The sequence below is a fragment of the Papio anubis genome, chromosome 7, assembly GCF_008728515.1.
Source record: "Papio anubis isolate 15944 chromosome 7, Panubis1.0, whole genome shotgun sequence".
NCBI classification, from domain to species: domain Eukaryota; kingdom Metazoa; phylum Chordata; class Mammalia; order Primates; family Cercopithecidae; genus Papio; species Papio anubis.
This window is the reverse complement of record NC_044982.1, coordinates 4,156,654-4,172,073: the sequence shown is the minus strand read 5'-3', so window position 1 is coordinate 4,172,073 and position 15,420 is coordinate 4,156,654. Positions and strand designations below refer to the sequence as shown.

The 15,420-nt window shown below is 43.7% G+C and overlaps 1 protein-coding gene across 5 annotated transcripts in view; it reads left to right on the top strand.

Moving 5' to 3' along the window:
• TECPR2 (tectonin beta-propeller repeat containing 2) overlaps nt 1–15,420 on the top strand; it is a 140,184-nt gene that overhangs the window by 11,598 nt on the left and 113,166 nt on the right. For 4 of the 5 annotated variants that reach the window (XM_031667793.1, XM_021941587.2, XM_031667794.1 and 1 more), the window contains exon 2: nt 2,554–2,844. In XM_031667793.1, coding sequence (XP_031523653.1) covers nt 2,626–2,844 — 219 coding nt within the window. In that variant the 5' untranslated portion in view covers nt 2,554–2,625. Of the gene's footprint in view, nt 1–1,230; nt 2,845–15,420 lie in introns of those variants that run through there. The other variant, XM_031667792.1, reaches the window with a different exon arrangement.

Sequence of the window (15,420 nt, the reverse complement as noted above, 5' to 3'; positions counted from 1 at the left end):
TCTGAAAATGCTTGGAAAACTGGATATGCTGTACAGGTTTAGGGAATTATTATCCCAGCATTGAATCAGGGTCACATTGAAGAAAAGATGATGTTTTGCTGCTCTTCCATTCCATGTTGTAGAATTTTATATTTAATATTTTTTCTTTTGCTCTACACTTTCAGAGAAACTTCTCTAGTAATGAACTAGAAATGACCCCAGAAAGCACAGCCTTTGTTCTTCCGTTCTTGTCATTCATTCCTTCCTTGCAAATTTTCCTTTTATTTATTTATTCATTTAAGAGACAGTGTCTCACTCTGTCTTTCAGGCTAGAGTGCAGTGACACAGTCATAGCTCACTGCAGCCTCAAATTCCTAGGCTCAAGTGATCTTCCTGGCTGAGTGCAGTGGCTCATACCTGTAATCCCAGCACTTGGGGAAGCCAAGGAGGAAGGATCACTTGAGCCCAGGAGTTGGAGACCAGCCTAGGCAACATAGTGAAACCCTCTTTTATAAAATGAAATATTTGTTTTAAAAACGTGATCTTCCCACTTCAGCCTCATGAGTAGTTAGGACTAAAGGCATGCAGCACCATGCCTGACTAATTTTTAAAAATATTTTTTGTTGAGGTGGGAGTCTTGCTATGTTGCCCAGGCTGCTTGTGAACTCCTGGTCTCAAGCAGTTCTCCCACCTTGGCCCCCTAAAGCACTAGGATTATAGGCATAAGCCACTGTTCCTGGGCCAAATTTTCCTATTTCATCATTAATTCATTTATTCAACAAATGCTTGCTGAATGCCTGTGATGTGCCTAGCCCTTTTCTCTGTGCGGGGGGAAGAAGGGCGAGTGAGGCAGATATGGGCTCTGCTATTATGGGCCTTACAGACTAGTGTGTGTGTGTCGGGGTGGCAGGCAGGCAGATACCCAGTCAGAGAAAAGAAAGGAGATGTGTGGATAGGCCGGGCACGGGACTATGGGCACCCTGTAGTCCAAGCACGTTGGGAGGCTGAGACGAGAGGATCCCTTGAGCCCAGGAGCTTGAGGCTGATTGATACCAGCCTGGGCAACATAGCAAGACCTCATCTCTACAAGAAAAGTTAAAAAATTAGCCAGGCGTGGTGGCATATTCCTGTAGTCCCCGCTACGTGGGAGGTGGAGGCAGGAGGTTCACTTGAGCCCAGGAGTTTGAGGCTTCAGGGAGCCATTATCTTGCTATTGCTCTCCAGCCTGGGTCACAGCGAGACTGTGTCTCAAAAAAAAAAAAAAAGGAAGAAGAAGAAGAAGAAAGGGACTGTGTAGAGAAAGTAAAACAGGGGGAGATGACAGAGAGAGAACTCAGTGGAGGGAGGAGCAGTCAAGTATGGCTCATGAAAGAGGGCACAGTTGAGAAGGAGGAAAAACTCAGTAGAGACAGAATATTCCAAGTGGACGGAACAGCCAATGCAAGGGCCCCGGGGTGAGAACGAGCTGGATGAATTTGATCAGAAGAGGGATTGGAAGTTGGTCAGTCCACTCTGTAGGAATAGAAAACGCACAGTTCAAAGAGACCGTAAATCCATGATGCAAGAAGTTTCTATGAGAGAAGCTTGGGAGTCTCCTTAGAACCTGAAGAGCTAAAATATCCCTCCACGTGTAATCAGGTACAGAGCATCTACCTGGGCTGTTACAACCTGCCTGTCAGAGCTATGACTGTGCTGTTGGCAAGAGCCTAGGACTACAGGGAAAAGACCGAGAGTCGAGTCTCAGCTGTTTGATCTTGAGTGAGGCTCATGACCCTCTGGCCTTCAGTCCCTTCTAAAAGTTGGGGATGTTGCTACCTGCCTTATAAGGTAGGGTGAGGATTAAATGAGTGAGTGAGCACTTTGTGAAAGATGGCGTGCATGGAAGGGTTGCATATCTTTAGTAAGGGAAGCTTTGAAGCCAAAGTGCCAAGTGGGTGGGTCTCCATGTGGAACAGAGTGAGATGCTGTGTGGCTAGACTCTGAGCGCTGGGGAGGCTGTGGGCATCCAGCCAGGCCAGGGCGCCTGTTCTTCACCACCTCATTAACACAGCCAGCATATCTGCGTCTGAGATTGGCCCACTGTTCTCCTACTAGAGTGTCTTTCCTGTTTCTCTTTTCCATATCCTGTCCAACCTGGTGGGCGCCGTAGTTCAGGATGTGTTCGGTGAAGCCCTGTCTACATTCACTCTAATGCCCACTGATCTCTCTCTCTTCTCATGGAGACCCACAAATTATCACCTCATTACTTGTGGATTTGTGTCTTTTCACTGTTTCATCTGCCTCCCTGTCTAGATCATAAGCTACTCGGGAGTAAGAACTGTTTTGTTTTTTGTATTCTTGCCACTCCTCCGTGGCATTCACTACAACATAAATCATAGAGGTCAGAACATACTGAAGTGCATTTTGAGTTCAAATGCTCAAAAGTGATCTTCATGACACCTGTTTACTTTCTCTATTTACTTAAGCTCCAGCTATAATGTTTACCTGCCTAAAAGTTCCATGTTCCCATTATTAAACATACTTCTTTTTTGCCATGACTAGGTATTGAAAGGATTGTAATGCTTTGTTCTGTAGCCCCCAGGTTTCCCTAGATGACAAATAAACATTTCTTTTCCTGCGTGAAGATCGTCTGTGGAAACCTTGGCCATGGCATCGATATCAGAGCCTGTTACATTCAGAGAGTTCTGCCCGTTGTACTATCTCCTCAATGCCATTCCGACAAAGATCCAGAAGGGTTTCCGCTCTATCGTGGTCTATCTCACGGCCCTCGACACCAACGGGGACTACATCGCAGTGGGCAGCAGCATCGGCATGCTCTATCTGTACTGCCGGCACCTCAACCAGATGAGGAAGTACAACTTCGAGGTGAGCCTTGCTTTGCTTTTCACCCGAGGAGGCACGAGCTATAGCTGACGCTTAACATGCTTGTGTTCTAGGATGAGATAATTTATTCTGATTTGCCAGAATATGGCCGTAATACCTCACTCAAACAATACTTTAAAACTATCTTTAGCTGAAGTGGAATATAACTAAAAACATTGGTGTTTTTAACTTTTTCCTGCCTCCAAAAATCTAACATCACTTTATTTGTTTATTTGAGACAGAGTCTCGCTCTGTTGTCCGGCCTGGAGTGCAGTGGGACAGTCACGGCTCATTGTAGCCTCAAACTCCTGGGCTCAGGTGATCCTTTTGCTTCAGCTTCCTGAGTAGCTAGGACCACAGGGATGACTGCCACAGCCAGCTAATTTTTGTTTTGTCTGTAGAGACATGATTTCACTATGTTGCCCAGGCTGGTCTTGAACTCCTCAGCTCAAGCAGTCCTCCCACCTTGGCCTCCCAAAATGCTCGGATTACAGGTATGAGCCACCACACCTGGCCTAACATCACTTTAAAAGAGAACATCACCTAAGGTCAGGAGTTCAAGACCAGCCTTGACCAATATGGTGAAACCCCATCTCTACTAAAAATATAAAAATTAGCTGGGTGTGGTGGCATGCACCTGTAGTCCCAGCTACTCAGGAGGCTGAAACAGGAGAATTGCTTGAACCTGGGAGGTGGAGGTTGCAGTGAGCCAAGATCACACCACTGCACTCCAGCCTGGATGACACTGTGAGACTCCATCTTAAAAAAAAAAAGAGAACATTTTAGTATTTAAAACTTACTATAACACTTTGAAAGCAGACATTTTTTTTCCTGAGTGTTTACAGGAGCAGGCACATGCCTGTTTTTCAAAGTTTTGAATAATCTCTAGTTCTTCTCTTGAAATTATTATGAGAAAAGTATTTATATGAATATTGGCTCATTGCCAGAATATGCACCTCTTAGCGGAGGTCTCTTCTATAGCACTGGGATCCTGACCAATCTGTTTCTGCAGTGCTGTGGACTCAGGCATTTCTGTGTATTGTAGATATTGGTGGAGATGTTATTTGACCGTGTTGTGGCTGGCACCAACTATTGGTGAACTGTAATGTAATTCACCCGTTTAGTCAGTATCTGTAGTTTATTGAGTACATCACTTTTGTGAGAGACTCAAAGTTGACTGAGTTGTGGCTTCTACCACGTGGGACTCTATTCTGTCTGTGGTTAGGGGGCTTTTATGGACCAAGATACAGCTTTCGTGTCTAAGAGAAATGTTTACAGATACTTGTGTTTTAATCAATATTCAATATATTAAAGTTTTAAAACTTAATTAACTTAAGCTTCTGTGCTCATTTTAAAATAATAAAAATGGTTGGTACACGTACAGCCCTTTCTATGTGTCAGACATTATTCTTTAAAAATATCTTTTTTAAATTTTTTAAAAAATTATTTTTTCCTTCTTGCTATGTTTCTTGGACAGACATATATTAACTCATTTTATCCTCACAAAAACTCTCTGAGGCACATGTTATTATTATCTTCCTCATTTACTAAGGAGACAGCTGGTGGAGAGAGGGTAGGTGACTTGCCTGAGGTTGGCTGGTAGTAAATGGCAGCACCATCATGTGAACTTGGGCAGACTGTCTCTAGGGTCTGTATTAATTTTGGGGGGTTTTTTTGGTGTTTTTTTTGTTGTTGTTGAGACAGTTTCACTCTTGTTGCCCAGGCTGGAGTGCAATGGCATGATCTCGGCTCACTGCAACTTCCACCTCCCAGGTTTGAGCAATTTTCCTGCCTCAGCCTCCAGAGCAGCTGAGATTACAGGCACCCGCTATCGCACCCAGCTAATTTTTGTATTTTTAGTAGAGACGGTGTTTCACCATGTTGGCCAGGCTGGTCTCGAACTCCTGACGTCAGGTGATCCATCTGCCTCAGCTTCCCAAAGTGCTGCGATTATAGGCGTGAGCCACCACGCCTGGCTGTGTATTAATATTTTTTGTATAAAAATTAGAACCACTGCTATTTCTTCTCTTTGAGTAATAGCTCACGGATTTGACTGATCAAATTCCCCAAACATTTAAAACCATTACATAATCTTTCAAACTGTAGTTATGAGTTTAATATGTCCGAAATCTCTCAAATGCTTCAAACACTTATAAGGAAGACTTGTGAATCCAGCGATGAATCCCAACAAGATAAATCAAAGAAATCCATGCCCAGAGGCATCATAGTCAAACTGCTAAATATAAAAATCTTAAAAATAGCCAGAGAAAAATGACTTATTACCCGTAGAGGAACAATGATTTAAATGACTGTGGATTTCTCATCAGAAGCTGTATTAGCCCGTTCTCACGCTGCTATGAAGAAATACCCAAGCCTCTATAATTTATAAAGGAAAGAGGTTTTATTGACTCACAGTTGCGCATGGCTGGGGAGGCCTCAGGAAACGTACAGTCATGGTGGAAGGCACCTCTTCACAGGGCTCACTGTCATGAGAACAGGATGGGGGAAACCGTACCCATTATTCAATTATCTCTACGTGGTCCCTCCTACGACATGTGGGGGTTATGGGAACTACAGTTCAAGATGAAATTTGGGTGAGGACACAGCCAAACCGTATCAGAAACCATGGAAGCTGGAAGACAGTAGCATTTTTTTGGTTTTTTGTTTTTGTTTTGTTTTGAGATGGAGTCTCGCTCTGTTGCCCAGGCTAGAGTGCAGTGGTGCGATCTCGGCTCACTGCAACCTCCACCTCCCGAGTTCAAGCAATTCTCATGCCTCAGTCTCCCAAGTAGCTGGGAATACAAACGCCTGCCACCACACCTGGCTAATTTTTTTGTATTTTTAGTGGAGAGGGGGTTTCACCGTGTTCGCCAGGATGGTCTCGATCTCCTAACCTCATGATCCACCTGCCTCAGCCTCCCAAAATGCTGGGATTACAGGCGTGAGCCACCGCATCTGGCTTTTGTTTGTTTGTTTGTTTTTGGAAGAGTTTTGCTCTTGTTGCCTAGGCTGGAGCACAGTGACACGATTTCGGCTCACTGCAACCTCCGCCTCCTAGGTTCAAACAATTCTCCTGCCTCACCCTCCGTAGTAGCTGGGATTACAGGCACGTGCCACCATGCTCAGCTAATTTTTCTAGTTTTAGTAGAGACGGGGTTTCACCATGTTGTTCAGGCTGGTCTCAAACTCCTGATGTCAGGTGATCCACTCCCCTCGGCATCCCAAGATGCTGGGATTACAGCTATGAGCCATCGCGGCCAGCTGGTAGTAGCACATTTTTAAAGTGCTGAGAGGCCAGGCATGGTGGCTCACACCTGTAATTCCAGAACTTTGGGAGGCTGAGGCAGGTGGATCACTTGAGGTCGGGAGTTCGAGACCAACCTGGCCAACATGGTGAGAGCCCCATCTCTACTAAAAATACAAAACTTAGCTGGGTGTGGTGGCTCATGCCTGTAATCCCAGCTACTCAGAAGGCTGAGGCATGAGAATCGCTTGAATCCGGGAGGCAGAGGCTGCAGTGAGCTAAGATCATGCCACTGCACTCCAGCCTGGGCGACAGAGTGAGACTCCATCTGAAAAATAAAATAAAGTTCTGAGAGAATTGTCAACCCAGAATTCTTTACTCAGTGAAAATACCTATCAAGAAAGAAGGTGAAGTGAAAGTATTATCAGATGAAGGAAAACTTAAGAGGGTTTGTTGCCAGCCGACCTGCTCTAAAGTCATTGCTAAATGAAGTTCTTTAGACAGAAGGGAACTCTGTACATCAAGAATGAAGAATAGTAAATACCTGGGGAATAAATGCAATAGATGATTTTTCCCGTTGAGTTCTTTAAAATATATTTGACAGTTGAAAACAAAAATTATAACTGATCAAGTTTTAACAGTTGTAGATGTAGTAATATGTAAGGCAAGTACAACATAAGTAAGGGAGAGTAAGGTACCCTACACATTTGTACATTCTTCTTGAAGAGGTACAATGTTGATTCTAAGTAGATTTTGAAAAATTACGTATTTATGTATTGTAAGCCCCAGAGCAACTACTCTACGATGAGGTAGATGTATCAAAATGAAATTCCAAAAAACGTTGAAACAACTCAGAGGAGAGCAGGAAAGGGGAAGCAGGAAGGTAAAACAGAAAGAACAGACAAAACAAATAAAACGATAACCTAAATCAAAATATACCAATAGTTACGTTAAATGCAAATGATCTAAATACGTCTATTAAAAGACAGAAATTGTCAGGATGGGTATAAAATGATGAACCAACTGTATGTTGTCTGTAAGAAATTCAATTCAGATATAATGATACAGGTAGGCTGAAAGTAAAAAGATGGAATAAGATACCTCATGTTAACACTAATCAATGGAAAATTGGAGTGGCAGCCTGGCACAGTGGCTCATGCCTGTAATACCAGCACTTTGGGAGGCTGAGGCGGGTGGATCATGTGACGTCAAGAGTTCGAGACCAGCCTGGCCAACATGGTGAAACGCCACCTCTACTCAAAATACAAAAATTAGCCAGGCATGGTGGCAGACTCATGTAATCCCAGCTACTCAGGAGGCTGAGGCAGAGAGTTGCTTGAACCTGGGAGGCAGAGGTTGCAGTGAGCCAAGATCGTGCCATTGCACTCCAGCCTGGGCAATAAGAGTGAAACTCCGTTTCAAAAAAAAAAAGAAAGAAAGTTGAAGTGGCTGTATTAATATCAAGGTTTTCTTCTGTGCAAAGAAATAACCAGGGATAAAAAAGACATTACATAATAACAGGTTAGTTCACAAAGAAGACACAGCCATCCTACATGTATTATGTCCCTTAACAACAGAGCTTCACACAATACATGAAGCAGAAATGGACTGATCTGCAATTACATGTGGAGACTTCAATATTCCTCTCTCAATAATAGAAGTAGTAGACAGAGAATCAACAGGATACAGAAGAACTGAGCAACACCATCAGCCAGCTTGGTCTAATTCACATTTATAGAACACTGCCCAACAGCAGCTGAATATACATTCTTTACAAGTGCATGTGGAACATTCATCAATATGGACCATGTCCTGAGTTAGAAAACATACCTCAACACATTTAGACTAGACTAGGCTTTCCAGGCCCTTGTGTTTTACTTTGTTTTTTCATTTTTTATTAAAATATAATTTACACAAAGTTTGCTTTTTTTTTTTTTTTTTCAGATGGAGTTTTGCTCTTGTTGCCCAGGCTGGAGTGCAATGGCACGATCTCGGCTCACTACAACCTCTACCTGCCGGGTTCAAGTGATTCTCCTGCCTCAGCTTCCCAAGTAGCTGGGATTACAGGCGCCTGCCACCACGCCCGGCTAATTTTTTGTATTTTTAGTAGAGATGGGGTTTCACCATGTTGGCCAGGCTGGTCTCAAACACCAGACCTCAGATGATCCACTCACCTCGGCCTCCCAAAGTGCTGGGATTACAGGCATGAGCCACTGTGCCCAGCCTGCAAATCTTAATTGTACAATGTGATAAATTTATATGTGTATGCCTGTTTAATCACCCAGTTCAAGATACAGAACATTTCCAGCACCCCAGAAGATTCTCTTGTGCTACCTCCCAATCATTAACCCTCCCCGAGGTAACTATTCTGACTTCTAACACAGAGTGGTTTTGACTTCTACAGAGTAGTTTTGCTAGCTCCTTGGGTTTTAATTCAATATTAAGTAACCTCTGGCAGTAAGGTTTATATGCTTTAGTGGAATTTGGACTCCTTACTCAGGTTGCAGTTACAACCCAGTTTTTTATAAAGCACATGTGTCTCATTGATCACCATTGTATTGTCCTTTTTTTTTGAGGCAGAGTCTCACTTTGTCACCCAGGCTGGAGTGCAGTGGAGTGATCTTGGCTCACTACAGTCTCCACCTCCTGGGTTCAAATAATTCTCCTGCCTCAGCCTCCTGAGTAGCTGAAATTACAGGCGCCTGCCACCATGCCCGGCTAATTTTTGTATTTTTAGTAGAGATAGGGTTTTACCATGTTGGCCAGGCTGGATTCAAACTCCTGATCTCAAGTGATCCACCCGCCTCAGTGTCCTAAAGTGCTGGGATTACAGGCGTGAGTCACTGCTCCCAGCCCCGTATTGTCTTTTAGAAAAACTGTATAAGTATTTAAATATTTTCAGCCACCAAATTAAAAAGAACATACTAAAGTTGAAGTTTATTGCTCCCCAGAATAGAAAAATTAGCCAGGCATGGTGGCGGGCGCCTGTAATCCCAGCTACTCAGGAGGCTGAGGCAGGAGAATCGCTTGAATCCAGAAGGCAGAGGTTGCAGTGAGCCGAGATTGCACCACTGCATTCCAGCCTGGGTAACAGAGCAAGACTCTGTCTCAAAAAAAAAAAAAAAAGATCACATGGCAAGAGAGGAAGCAAGACGGGAACCAAGGATGCCAGACTCGTTTTCTTTTCCTTTCCTTTTTTTTTTTGAGACAGAGTTTTACTCTTGTTGCCCTGACTGGAGTGCAATGGTGCAATCTCGGCTCACTGCAATCTCTGCCTCCTGGGTTCCAGCAATTCTTCTGCCTCAGCCTTCTGAGTGGCTGGGATTACAGGTGTGCGCCACCACCTCTAGCTAATTTTTGTAGTTTTAGTAGAGACAGGGTTTCACCGTGTTGGCCAGGCTGATCTCAAACTCCTGACCTCAGGTGATCGCCTGCCTCAGCTTCCCGAAGTGCTGGGATTACAGGCATGAGCCACTGCACCTGGCTCTTTTTCTTTTAGTATGGAGTGCTTCACAAATTTGTGTGCTATCCTTGTGCAAGGAAACCAGACTCTTTTTAACCACCTGCTGTCTTGGAAACTAATCCAGTCCTTGGAGAGTGAGTACTCATTCACCCACGAGGAGGGCATTAATCTATCCATGAGGGATCTATCCCCATGGCCCAAACACCTTCCACTAGGCCCCACCTCCTAGCACTGCCACTTTGGGGATCAAACTTCAACATAAATTTTGGCAAGGACAAACCACATCTAAACCATAGCAGATATGGTGAGTCGCGTGAGCTCTGAAGGAATGTGATGTGGTGGAACAGCATCCACAGGCTCTACCAGAGATTGAGGGAAGCTGGTACAAATTACTGGATCCAGCAACATAGAAGGGGACTCTGGGAGAATCCCATGTAAAGATTTTAGCTAGTCCAGGCATGGTGGCATACACCTGTAATCCCAGCACTTTGGGAGGCCGAGGCAGACAGACAGCTTGAGCTCAGGAGTTCGGGACTAGCCTTGGCAATACAGCAAGACCCCCATCTCTATGAAATAATACAAAAATTATTCAGGTGTGATGGCGTGCGCCTGTAGTCCCAGCTACTCAGGAGACTGAGGTGGGAGGATCACTTGAGCCCAGGAGGTCGAGATCGTAGTGAGCCGAGATCAAGCCACTGCACTCTAGCCTGGGCAACAATGAGGCCCTGCCTCAATGACAACAAAAAAACATTTTAGCTGGTTATCCTTTAAATGTATTTCACCCATAAATATATATGCCTACTGTGTACCTACAAAAACTTTTAAAATCTACAGTATTAACATTTGGAAATAAATGTACTTTGCTGGGGCCAAAATCCATACTTGGTGGCCCTGAGTATCAACAGCATGTTTTGAATACCCATTGTATATTGAATATCAAACTTAAAATTGTGGAGAATCACAAGGGAGGTATAAAATAAAACTTCTTGTCCAGGCACGGTGGCTCACGCCTATAATCCCAGCACTTTGGTAGTCCAAGGCAGGCAGATCATTTTGAGCTCAGGAGTTCGAGACCAGCCTGAGCAACATGGCAAAACCCCATCTCTACTAAAAATATAAAAATTAGCAGCACGTGGTAGCACACGCCTGTAATCCCAGCTACTCAGGAGACTGAGACTGGAGAGTCGCTTGAACCCAGGAGGCGGAGGTTGCAGTGAGTAGAGATTGTGCCACTGCACTCCAGCCTGGACCACAGAGCGAGGCTCTGTCTCAAAAATAAAATGAAATAAAATTTTTTTTTGGCAAGAATGTAGAATTTAGAGTTAGAAGATTAGAGCTTGGAAACAAAGCTGTATACCTGTATGTAAACACATAGGAAAAGGTATGAAGGAATTTTCACAATGATTACTTGACTCTAGGTAGGGATTGAGAAAGGGATGGGCTGAGGGAGGAAGAGTGAAAGGGAATTATATGTTTTTAAAACTTTACTGTGGAATTACTAGAAATTTTTGGTACATATTACACACATAAACACAACAACACAAAGATTTGTTTTGAGCTTTGGCTGCCAGTTATTAGTGGTTTAACCCCAGAGGTGAATTAAACATATATGATGTTGTTGTCATTTTCATCATGAGAGCTGGCTGGGTCTTAGAATCATTTGGTATAATCCCCACTTTTTATAGATAAAGAAATTCTAAGATTCCTGCTTCCAGGCACGTATCTCTGATTACCTAACCATTATGCTTGCTTCCTGTGAGAGGAGGCAGGCCCTCTGTGCAGTCTGTGAATTTCAAGGGTAATGGAATACAGATTCATGGTCTCTTTGGAATGTCCACGTGAAAAGATAAAGATGGATTAACTAGAGAAAATCTAAGATTTTACGGGAAGATAAATAAAAAGTTTATGCTCAAATCCATGTATGGCATGATTGAAAGATTGTGTTTTTAAATGAAGTTATGTTTCCTAAAGAGGAAAGCAGACCTTCTCTGTGGTAAATATAGCCTTGCATGTGTTTTCAAGAATAGTGCTTTGGAAACCGTTTTTTTCTACAGAAGTTAGTGGGAGAGGGCAGATGGAAACACAGATTCTTCCTACCTAGTGCCAAAAGCACTGAGAAAATGTTGCAAGGAGCTAATAACAAGTACAAAAATGTTAAAAATGTGTTAAATATATGGGTCTGACATGTGTAAGCATAGACCAAAAAGACTACTTGACCTGAGTTTCTAATGTGCTGTTTTGAAGTTAAACATATGATCCCTTTTCCTTAGTATTCAACAAGCTAATGAGATTTCATGGATTTGCCTTCTGAGCTGTCTTTGCACAAACCACAGCATGATACCTGGTGGTGGAATGCTATAATAGTTTGCATTTCTGCACCTCTTCCGTGAATTAATTCAACAAGTAGTTACTGAGTGCTCAGTATGTGCCCGTCCCAAAGGTCGTGGAGCTGCAGTAAAGAACACAATAAGCAGTCTCTGCCCTCTTGGAGCTTACAGTCTAACAGGAAGAAGCAGAAAAGTAAGAGAAGTCAGCCAGATATATAAACAAATAAACAAGATGAGGGGAAGTGCCAAGGGGAAAATAAACCAGAGAAGAGGATAAGGAGTGCCAAGTAAGGTGGTTGCAGTTTTTTTTTTTGTTGTTTGTTTTGTTTTGTTTTTTTACATGGAGTCTCGCTCTGTCACCTAGGCTGGAGGGCAATGGCCCATCTCGGCTCACTGCAACCCCCGCCTCCAGGGTTCAAGCAATTCTCCTGCCTAAGCCTCCTGAGTGGCTGGCATTACAGGTGCCTACCACCACACCTGGCTAATTTTTAGTAGAAACGGGGTTTCTCCATGTTGGCCAAGCTGGTCTCAAACTCCTGACTTCAGGTGATCCTGCCTTGGCCTCCCAAAGTGCTGGGATTACTAGGCGTGAGCCACCATGCCCGGCCAGGTTGTTGCAGTTTTAAATAGAATTCCAGGGAGAAGGTGACAGTTGGAACAAAGACCTAAAGAGCATGACCAGCACACCATGCTGACTGTCTGTATTCCAAGAAGACAGAAGGGAAAGGCCCTGAGCCTGAAACACGTCTTGGATATTTTGCATTCAGGAAAGTCATGCTTCAGAATGTTACAAATATTTCATTGACTAATATTTTCTAGACATATTTTAAAGAGGTGCAGAAAGGAGAGTTTTTGTCTCACCGTAGCAGCCAAGGTGCATTTGCCCAGTGCCTCCCATTGCCTTTCCCTGTGGGAGTAACTCTTCGGTCCAGTGATGAGGAGCCTGTGATGTCTGTGTTCTGGTTTGTTGGTAACATTACCATACAGGGCTTCACTGGTGTCCTTCTTAGCATGGATTGCTTCCATTCATTGGTTGCTGGAAAATTTGCTTTCAAATGTTTTTAACAGTGACTCTTAGGAAAAAAAATACATTTTATTAGATGTCCATTCTCCCTAAGACACACCTAAGTTCAACTTAATTCCAAGCAGTTTTTGTTTTGAGGCCAGGTCTGCAGCTCTATCTGGGCGCTGGAGTGCAGTGGCGGGATCTCAGCTCACTGCAAGCTCTGCCTCCTGGAGTTCCACGCCATTCTCCTGCCTCAGCCCTCCTGGGAAGTAGCTAGGACCACAGCCCGCCACCACACCCGGCTACTTTTGTATTTTTAGTAGAGATGGAGTTTCACGCACTTCTTAGCCAGGATGGTCTCCATCTCACAACCTAAATGATCCCACCGCCTCAGCTCCCAAAGTGCTGGGATTGCAAAGTGAGCCACAGCTGACTCCAGCAGGCTTTTAAAATATTAATTTAAAAAAAGCTCCAGAGGCTGAAGTGGCTGACAAACCTGTAATCCCAGCACTTTGGGAGGCCCGGCAGGTGAATCCACAGATCAGGCGTCAGACCTCTGGCTAACTTTATGATGGCTAATCACTAAAAATACAAAAAACTAGCAGTGGCCTGTGGGAGGCGAGGCAGGAAGAAATGGTGAGCTCCAGGGGCGAGCTGCAGTGAGCAGATCAGCCACTGCACTCCAGCCTGGGCTGAACTCCGTCTCAAAAATAAAAACAAGCTGGCTGGTGTGGTGGCTCACACCTGTAATCCCAGCACTTTGGGAGGCCACGGTGGGCGGATCACTTGGGGTCAGGAGTTTGAGAGCAGCCTGGCCAGTGTGGTAAAACCCATCTCTACTAAAATACAAAATGGCTGGGCATGGTGGTGCTGCCTACTCAGTCCCAGCTACTCCAGGAAGGTTAATGAGGCAGAGAGAATCACTTGAACCCGGAGGTGGAGGCTGCAGTGAGCTGAGATCAGCCACTGCTCTCAGCCTGGGTGGCTTGAGAGTGAAACTCCATCTCAAAAAAATAAAAATTAAAAAAAAAATAAAAATACAAAAATTAGCTGGTGTGGTGGCACACACCTGTCGTCCCAGCTGCTTAGGAGGCTGAGGCAGGAGAATCATTTGAACCTGGGAGGCAGAGGTTGCAGCGAGCCGAGATTATGGCACTGCACTCCAGCCTGGGTGACAGAGCGTCTCCGTCTTAACAAATAAATAAATAAGATAAGCTGATTTAAAAATGTATATGAAATTGTAGTGATACTAGTGATACTAGGAATAGTCATACTAGTGGAAAAGAGGAAGCAAATGGGAGAAGTTGCTATTGGGTAACCAGACTTCTAAAGCTTTAGTAATTAAGGGAGTGTGGTATTAGCACACGAAAAGATACGTAGATCATTGGAACAGATTAGAGAAGTCAGAAGACCCACATATATGGATATTTGAGTCACTGCAAAGGTGATATGATGAAGTCTTTTTCAGTAAATAGTGCGGAACAGTTGGTTATGAATGCGGAGAAAAATGAAACTGGATCCCTACCTCACTTCATATGGTTATTTTGTCTGAGCACTTTAAAGTGTTAATGCCACTGTCTCTTGACTGCTGAGTTTCTGCTGGCAGTGTAATCGTTTCCTTTACCGGGAATTTGCCTTGTCTCTTTCTCCTTCAAGTCTTCTCTAATGATAGAGTCCCCGGCTTTAGGCTTCTTCCTTCAACTCCAGCGGATATTCCCTACTTGGTTTTGTTCTACGGAGTTAAGAAAATTATTCCAGAAAAGCAGATGTCTTTGTTTAACTTCCAGATCATTAAAAAGTTGTATTAGTATTCAAACATTAAACAGTTGTTCTTTGTTAGTAAAAGGAGGAAAATAGTGAAGCCATTCTTAAGAATTGAATGAATTCATATTTGGTCTTCTTAAATATTTCAAAATATTTCAGATCAATTATTTGGTATGCTAGTGGTTTCTACTGAAGGTTAAGCTTTGACCTACTAAAGGAAGCTCATAAAGAAAGCTTTGTCAGACTTCGGTTCCCATGAACCTGCTCACAAAGAACACTTTTTCCCAATGTAGTTTTGTCTTGTGTATGAAAGGAAAACTGCCTGCCAAGGAGGCCAAGAAGGTCAGCTGAATGCTGTTGTAATGGTGAGGTGTTTGTCCAGAAAACCATTCCTGACACCTTTCAAATCAAAAACTTTTTTTTTTTTCCTTAAGCTTTTTGATTGCTGGATTTCTGTTTGAGGAATTTATGTTGCTACAATGGGTAGCAATAAATGCCCCCTGGGAAGTTGGAAATGAAGGAAAAGGAGAGTTAAACACAATAGATGAGATCGGAAATGGGCAAAGTTGTCTTAAAGAGACAGAATGGCTCCCTGGCTAGAATAAGACTGAATTGTCCCTAGATCAAAAAAGGAGAATGTATGTGGCAGAAGGAAGAAAGTGGACTCTACACTGTGTCAGTTGGGAAAACCAGAAATTGGGCCAAATTACCTGTTTAGTGGGAGAGATAGCTTTTGAGAGCTGTGATCCTGCTGGTGTGGCTGGCTGTGGGCAGA